Source organism: Vulpes lagopus, chromosome 3 (assembly GCF_018345385.1).
Source record: "Vulpes lagopus strain Blue_001 chromosome 3, ASM1834538v1, whole genome shotgun sequence".
Lineage (NCBI taxonomy): Eukaryota > Metazoa > Chordata > Mammalia > Carnivora > Canidae > Vulpes > Vulpes lagopus.
This window is the reverse complement of record NC_054826.1, coordinates 30117239-30125437: the sequence shown is the minus strand read 5'-3', so window position 1 is coordinate 30125437 and position 8199 is coordinate 30117239. Positions and strand designations below refer to the sequence as shown.

General features: G+C 50.7%; 1 protein-coding gene across 1 annotated transcript; it reads left to right on the top strand.

The window, feature by feature from the left end:
- The first annotated feature begins 313 nt into the window (after window positions 1-313).
- Window positions 314-2965, top strand: LOC121486977 (nuclear envelope pore membrane protein POM 121-like). Its single transcript, XM_041748473.1, has one exon. The coding sequence runs from the start codon at window positions 314-316 to the stop codon at window positions 2963-2965; it is 2652 nt and encodes an 883-aa protein (XP_041604407.1).
- Window positions 2966-8199: the final 5234 nt, after the last annotated feature.

The following is an 8199-nucleotide window of genomic DNA, read 5'->3' as shown; positions in this document are numbered from 1 at the left end:
TGCTCGAAGGGCACCTACCTGGGCAGGCTGCGCCCCTCAGGCACCGCCCGGGCCCCGCGGGGTCAGCCCCCGCAGCAAGCCTCGGCCGCCTGCAGCCCGTTCACTGCACCCCCCGACCAGCCTTGGCCCGCAGGGGTGGTCCAGCGGTCCAAACGCCGGGGTCAACCCCTAGGCCATCCTGCAAGTGTGCCGCGACCTGGGATCGGCACTGGTTCCTAGCATCGGCCACAAGGTACTCTGTGATCCCGTGGCCCTGCGCTCTGTTCTGGGGCTCATCACCTAGATCTGCAGGCGAGGCGGCCTGCACAGGACGATGCTGTCAGCCCCCCAAGCACAGGCGTCCCTCACCTCCGCGTCCACCCTGGGCAGACTCCCTGCCAACGTGCCCCGGCTGCGGCTTGTCACCCAGGGGCCAATGGCAGCTCCCAACTGTGCCCAAGTTGTCTCCGCAGTGAAGAGGGCGTGGAGGGCCCGGGAGGAGGAGGACCCTGCCCTCACAGAGCCCCCAGATGCTCGGAGAAGGTGCACTCAAGGTGCGGGGGCAGCACAGCCGGCATTCAGGCCCTTCCGGGTGGACAGAAGCCTGTGTTCCTTTGTGCCCAGGCCTGGGCCTCTGCACAGAAGCCTCCCCGCAGAGAGAGCAGCCGACGCAGCAGACAAGAAGTCCCACACGTCCAGCAGGAGCTCGTGCCGCGCTCGAAATGCCATCAGCAGCTCCTACAGCTCCACCAGGGAGTTCCCGCCCGTGCAGAGGAGGAGGGGTCCAGCCAGAAGACAGGGCCCGCTGCCCCCGAGGCCCCCAGAGAAAGTCAGCCGAGACAGCCCCTCGTGTCCCGCTGCGCCTCCTGTGCCTTGCCAGATGAAGAACCAGCGCCAGGAGGAGGCGGGTGCCACCACGGGGCAGAAAGAACCCTGCCAGGACCGCTCACCCACATCTGACTGCTCCAGGCCCCGAAGACGCAAGATCCCTCTGCTGCCACACAGGCCAGGGGATCCTGTGCGGCTGCCGCCAGCCCCTGAGCTCGGCTTTCGAGTCACCGCTGAGGACCTAGACAGGGAGAAGAAAGCCGCCCTCCAGCGCATCGACCGTGCTCTGCGAGGGGAGATGGGGGGCGTCTCGAGGTGCGGCTCCAGGTGCCCTTCCAGTGCCTTGCCCTGGCCTGCTGCACCAGCCATTGTACTGCCAGCTGTCCCTCCAGCCCCTGGCCTGAGTGCACCGCGGGCGGAGCAGGACTCCCCGGGTCCCCTGGCTGTCCTGTCGCCTGGTGGAGGGGCTGTCTCTGTGCCGCCTCTGTCTCAGGGGGAGCCCAGCTCCCCTGGCGCCCCCTGCTCCCTGTCACAGCCCCTCCCTGGCACCTGTGCACGATCCCCACCCGCAGCCCCATGCACCTTGCTGGCCTCTGCTTCCTGCCCGGGATGGGGATCGGGCAGGGCTGACCTGTCTGCCGAGGGCCCAGACCCGTCCAGGCCTGCTCCCTGCTCTGCATCAGGCCTGGCGTGTGCACCGAGCAGCCCAGCTCCTGGCTGTTCCGTTGCCGCAGCTGCTGCGCAGTCCCTGCGCCCCTCCAGGGTGAAGCACGGCGGGCACTGCCCTCGGATGGGAGGCGAGGGAGGGGGCTCTCTGCCAACCGAGGACTGGGTCAGTGGTTTAACGGACGCCAGCTGTGCCTTCCCCACTGTTACCAGCACCTCCAGAACGCAGTGCCCTAGCCCCATGTGTGTTGACTGTCCCGTGTTCAGCTCCCGGAGCTCCCCTCCCGCCGTGGGGCCTCGTGCCCCCCCTTCCAGGAGCCTGCCGGTCACCTGTGCTGTCCCTTGCAGCCCCTCAAGCGGCACATCCGCAGGCTTGGCTCCCCAGCCAGCCTCTGACGGCCAGGTCACCCCCATGGACTGCACTCCCCCTTGCCAGCCTCTGCTCTTGGGGTCTCCCCCTGGCTCTAGTGGGAGCTTCTTTGCATCTGCCCAGGCCCTCCCGATGCCCTCCAGAGACAGCATGGGCTCAGTCACAGCCACCACTGGCCTGCACACGCTGGGGCTCTGGAGCCCCAGCCCACCTGGGAACCGTCCCTGTGGGAACCCAGGAACCCCAGCTCAGCCCACATTCGGGGCCACTGACGGGCAGTGTCAGGGAGCCACCAGCCTTCGCAGCGCTGGCCCCTGTGGACAACGGGCAGCTCCAGCCTCAACCGCAGCCCCGGCCCTGACCTCGGCTCTAGGCCAGCTCTCCTTGGGCAGCGCCACACAGCTGGCTTTCGGGGGTTCCCCACCCACATCCTGCACCTCGGGGACCCATGCTGGCACCCAGCCAGGCGTTGCTGCCACCCCAGCTGTCGTGCCCCCCGGCACGGCCACCGCCCCTAGCTCCATGACCAATGCTGGGCCCAACAGCCGGCAGCCCTGCCCAATAGCTGGCGGTGCAAGCCCAGCCCCCTTGAGCTTGGGGGTTGCCGCAGCCCCCGCAGGCTTGGGGAGGCGACAGGCTGCCCCAGGTCGGAAGCGCAGCTTTGGAGCTCTCAGCATTACACCACAAACCAGCGGGGCCCCGAGCGGCACACACCGCTCTGGGGACAGCTTGGGCCCGAACACCCGGGGCCACCCTTGTGGGAGCACCCCCATCACCACGGCCCAAGCCAGCACTCAACACAACCCTGTGTCTGCAGGCCCGAAAGCCCCTCGTGTAAGTCCCAGCCCCAGGCACCTAGGGGCTCTGAGGCCCCCGAGGCCCAGCCCAGAGCCCAGCAGCACTGCCAGCGAGGCCACCTGCAGGGTCGCATGGGTCCCGGGCCCTACTCCTCCTGGCGCTGCCTCTGTGCTGAGCACAGCCAGGAGCAGCCCTGCCAGGACGAGCCCCTCGTCAGCCGCCCAGGGCTCGGGGAGTCGCAAAAGAGCTGCGCCGGGCCACAAGTCATTTGCCTCCACCCCGCAATCCACTCTTTTGGGGTCTAGGAGAAAAATGCGGGCCTGAGTCCACAGCTTCCTTCCTGGCAAGTCGCCCGCGTGCCCCTTCCCTCTAGGCTACTCGTGCATGGACCTCATGCCCATGGGAAACCCCAGGCTAGCCCTGACCTCTGTGCACCTGGAGCGACCCTGGGCATCCCGAAAGCCACCATCCAGAATATTCCCAAGCCTTGCCCCGCACTTTTGCCCAAAGGTGGGTGGCTCGAGGCTGTGTCAGATCCCAGTGGCTACAGGCCCCAGGACAGTGCACGCAGGCCCGTGTCCCATCTGCCTCCAGTCCTGCAGCACACACGACTCCTCCCCGACCCACACTTGACTCTTGCCCTCCCCATGTTCTTTCTATGTTCTACCAGTTTCCCCAGGGCTTAAAATAAAGCCTTGCTCCACTTATTTGCATTAAACAAAAATGTCAGTTGACAATCTTAGTTCTGAAAGGGAATAAGTTTTCTTTGACTACTTTTAAGACTTTCCTTTTTTTTTTTTTTGTTTCAATAAAGAACATCTTTATTGAGATATAATTCTCCCGTTTAAAGTGTCTAATTTAGTGGCTTTTAGTATACTATCCAGTGCTCATTACACCACATGCCCTTCTCAATGTCCATCACCTAGCCCCACCTAGCCCCACTCCCCTCCCCTCCAGCAAACCTCAGTTTATTTCCTGTGATTAAGAGTCTCTTATGGTTTGTCTCCCTCTCTGGTTTCCTTTTGTTTTATTTTTCCCCTCCCTTCCCATATGATCCTGTTTTGTTTCTTAAAATTCCACCTGTGAGTGAGATCATATGATAATTGTCTTCCTCTCATTGACTTTTTTCACTTAGTATAATAGCCTTTAGTTCCATCCACATCATTGCAATTGGCAAAATTTCTTTTTTTTTCTTTGATGGCTGAGTAGTACTAATCATGTGTGAATGATTAGTTATCTATCTACCTATCCATCCATCCATCCATCCATCTATCTATATCTCTATCCATCCTCTTTATCCATTCATCTGTTAATGGACATCTGGACTCTTTCCGTAGTTTGGCTGTTGTGGACATTGCTGCTATAAGTTGGGATGCAGGTGCCCCTTCAGATCACTACATTTGTATCTTTGGGGTGAATATCTGGTAGTGCAATTGCTGGGTCATAGGGTAGCTCTGTTTTCTACTTTTTGAGGCACCTCCATACTGTTTTCTTGCATTCCCAGCCACAGTGTAAAAGGGTTCCCCTTTCTCTGCATCCTTGCCAATGTCTGTTCTTTCCTGACTTGTTAATTTTAGCCATTCTCCCTGGTGTGAGGTGGTATATCATTGTGGTTTTTATTTGTATTTCCCTGATGCCAAGTGATATTGAGCATATTTTCATGTGTGTGTTGGCCATTTGTATGTCTTCTGTGGAGAAATGTCAGTTCATGTCTGCTGCCCATTTCCTGGTTGGATTATTTGTTCTTTGCGTGTTGAATTTAATAAGTTCTTTATGGATTTTGGATATTAGCCCTTTACCTGATATGTCATTTGCAACTATCTTCTCCCTTGCTGTCAGTTTTCTTTTGATTTCGTTGACGCTTTCCTTTGCTGTGCAAAAGCTTTTTACCTTGATCAAGTCCCAATAGTTCACTTTTGCCTTTGTTTTCCTTTCCTTTGGAGAGGTGTCTAGTGAGGAGTTGCTGCAGCCAAGGTCACAAAGGTTGCTGCCTGAGTTCGCCTCTAGGATTTTGATGGACTCCTGTCTCACATTCAGGTCTTTCTTCCATTCTGAGTCTATTTCTGTGCATGGTGTAAGAAAATGATCCAGTTTCATTCTTCAGCATGTGGCTGTCCAATTTTCCCAACACCATTTGTTGAAGAGACTTTTTTCCATCGCATATTCTTTCCTGCGTGGTTGAAGATTAGTTCACCATAGAGTTGAGTGTCCATTTATGGGTTCTCTCTTCTGTTCCATTGATCTACGTATCTGTTTCTGTGCCACCATACTCTCTTGATGATTCCAGCTTTGGAATAGAGCTTGCGGTCTGGAATTGTGATGCCACCCTTTTGGTTTTCTTTTTCAACGTTCCGTTGGCTATCTGGGGTCTTTTTCTGGTTCCATACAAATTTTAGGATTCTTTGTTTCAACGCCGAAATAAGTTGATAGTATTTTGATAGGGATTGCGTTGAATTTTTAGATTGCTCTAGGTATCATAGGCATTTTAACAATATTTGTTCTTCCAATCCACGAGCATGGAGTGTTGTTTTTCCATTTCTTCGTGCTTCCTTCGGTTTCTTTCAGGAGTGTTCCCTAGTTTTCAAGAGTACAGATCCTTTGCCCCTTTGGTTAGGTTTATTCCTAGGTATCTTATGGTTTTTGTATACCGTGTTTTCTTGATTCACTCACCATTTGATGGACATTTGGCTTGTTTGTACTTAAAATAGAATTTAGAGAGAGAGAGAGAGAGAGAGAGAGAGCCCAAGGTGAAGGGGAAGAGGGAGAGAGAGAGAGAAATTCCAGCAGAATTTAGAGAGAGAGAGAGAGAGAGAGAGAGAGAGAGAGCACAAGGTGAAGGGGAAGAGGGAGAGAGAGAGAGAAATTCCAGCAGACTCCACACCCTGTGCTGAGCCCAAGGCTGGGCTTGATCTCATGACCCGGAGACCACTGTACCTACGCTGAAACTGAGAGTTGGATGCTCAACTGACTGTATCACCCTGGCACCTGTTTCTACCTTTTGATTTACATGATTGTGTCAACAGTGTATACATTTCGGTGCACACACCACATTCAATTCTTTTGGGTAGATTCCTGGCCGTGGAATTGCTGGGTCCAAAGTAGGTCTATGTTTAACCATTTGAGGAACTGCCAAGTTTTTTTCCAAAGTGCTACAAGATTTTACATTCCCACCAGCAGTGTTTAACGGTTCGAGTTTCAGGGCATCATCACTACCATTTGTTATTATCTGACGTTTTGATGTTAGTCATGTAGTCGCTGTGAAGTGGTATCTCACTGTGGTTTTGATCTGCCTTTTCCTGCTGACTAATAACATCAAGCATTCTTCATGTGTTTGTTAGCTATTTACATACGGTGTAAGGATCCAGGTTCATTCCCTGTCATGTGCCTAGCAAATGTTCCCAGGACCACTTGTTGAAAGAACAGTCCTCTCCTTGTTGAATGTTCTTGCCACCCATGTCAAAAACCACTTGAACATAGGTATATGGGTTGATTTCTAGAGTCTCCATTTATTCTCTCGATCTATATGTCTACCCATATGGTAGCAACACATCAGTATACCATAATTTTGTAGTAATTTTCAAAATCAGGAAGTGTAATCCCTCCAACTTTGTTCTTTTCAAGATTGTTTCGGCGCTTCCACGTCTCTTGCAGTTCCATATGCATTTAAGGATCATCTTTTCCATTTCTGCAAAAGAAGCTACTGAGTTTTGATAGGGAGTTCACTGAAGCTGTAGATGCCTTTGGGCAATACCGCATCTCTAAAAATATCAAGTTTCCCATCAAGGATCGCATACTACCTTTCCTTTTGCTTAGGCCTTTAACTTTTCTCAGCAGTGTTTTCATAATTTTCAGTGTAGAAGTGTACTTGCTTGGTTTAATTTATTCCTTGGTATTTTATTCCTTTGGAAACTATTATCAAGTTGTTTGCTTAATGTCTTTTTTGAATTGTTCATTGATATTGTATGGAAATACCACTTACTTCATATGCTGACCTTGTGTCCTGCAGCTTTACTGAGTTTCTTTATTAGCTATACTAGTTTGCGTGTGAGGCAGGATGGGGATTTTTGTTTTTAATTTTACTGAGATTATGTTACCTATGAATAGATACAGTTTTATATCTCTCTTTCTGATTTGGATGCCCTTCATTTCTTTTTCTTGGCTAATTGCTCTGGCTGTCATTTAACACAATGTTGAATAGAGTGCTGAAAGAAGGCATATTTGTTCTGTGCTTGATCGCAGAGGGAAAACTTTTAGTCTTTTACCACTGAATATGATGTCATATGTGAGTTATTTAAGTTATCTTTGTCATGTTTAGGAAGTTTCCTTCTTCTAGTTTGTTGTATTTTCATCATAAAAGGGTATTGAACTTTGTTAAAGACTTTTTCTGCATTAATTGAGATGACGAGATGATCAGGATTGCTCCCCCTCCTTCATTCTATTAATGTATGCTGATGGTTTGTTTTAATAATGAACCACTCTTTCATTTCTAGGATAAATCCCACTTGTTCATACTAGTAATAATAATAAAAATAATAATCCATTTAATATGCTAGATTTGGTTTGATAACATTTTGCTGAAGATTTTTCTCATATATACTGCTAAGAAATATCCGTTTGGGGATCCCTGGGTGGCGCAGCGGTTTGGCGCCTGCCTTTGGCCCAGGGCGCGATCCTGTAGACCCGGGATTGATTCCCATGTCGGGCTCCTGGTGCATGGACCCTGCTTCTCCCTCTGCCTGTGTCTCTGCCTCTTTCTGTCTCTCTCTCTCTCTGTGTGTGACTATCATAGATAAATAAATAAATTAAGAAAAAAAAAGAAATATGGGTTTGTAATTTTCTTGTGATGTCCCTGTCTGGCTTTAGTATCACATCATACCCACAAGGATAGATAGCATCAAAGAGTCAGACACTGTTGGGAGATTTGAGAATAATTTCCATTAATTCTTTAAGTGTTTTATAGAATTTTCCAGTGAAGCCATCTGGTTCTGAGCTTTTCTTTGTGGAGAGGTTTTTGCTTACCGATTCAGTCCATTCATTATAGGTATGTTATAGGGCTGTTCTATTTCTTCTTGAATCGGTTTCAGTAGTTTGTGTGCTTCTAGGAATTTGTCCATTTTCTAGGTCATCTAATTTATTGGTATATAGTTTTTCCTACTATCCTTATGATATTATTAGATCATAAGATATAAATACAGATACAGATCTGCAGGTTTGTATCAATGTCCCCACCATCACACAGTTAACCTCTGAATCATATGGGGTTTAGAGACACCTACCCCCCACCCATGCAGTTTGAAACCCGCATATTACTTTGGACTCCTCCAATATGTAACTAATAGCCTCCTGTTGACTGGAAGCCTTATCAATAACAATTAACACATATTTTGTATGTCACATGTATTATATATTGTATTCTTAAAGTAAGCTAGAGAAAATAATGTATTACTAAGAAAATCATAATGAAAATACAGGGATCCCCAGGTGGCGCAGCGGTTTGGCGCCTGCCTTTGGCCCACGGCGCGATCCTGGAGACTCGGGATCGAATCCCACGTCAGGCT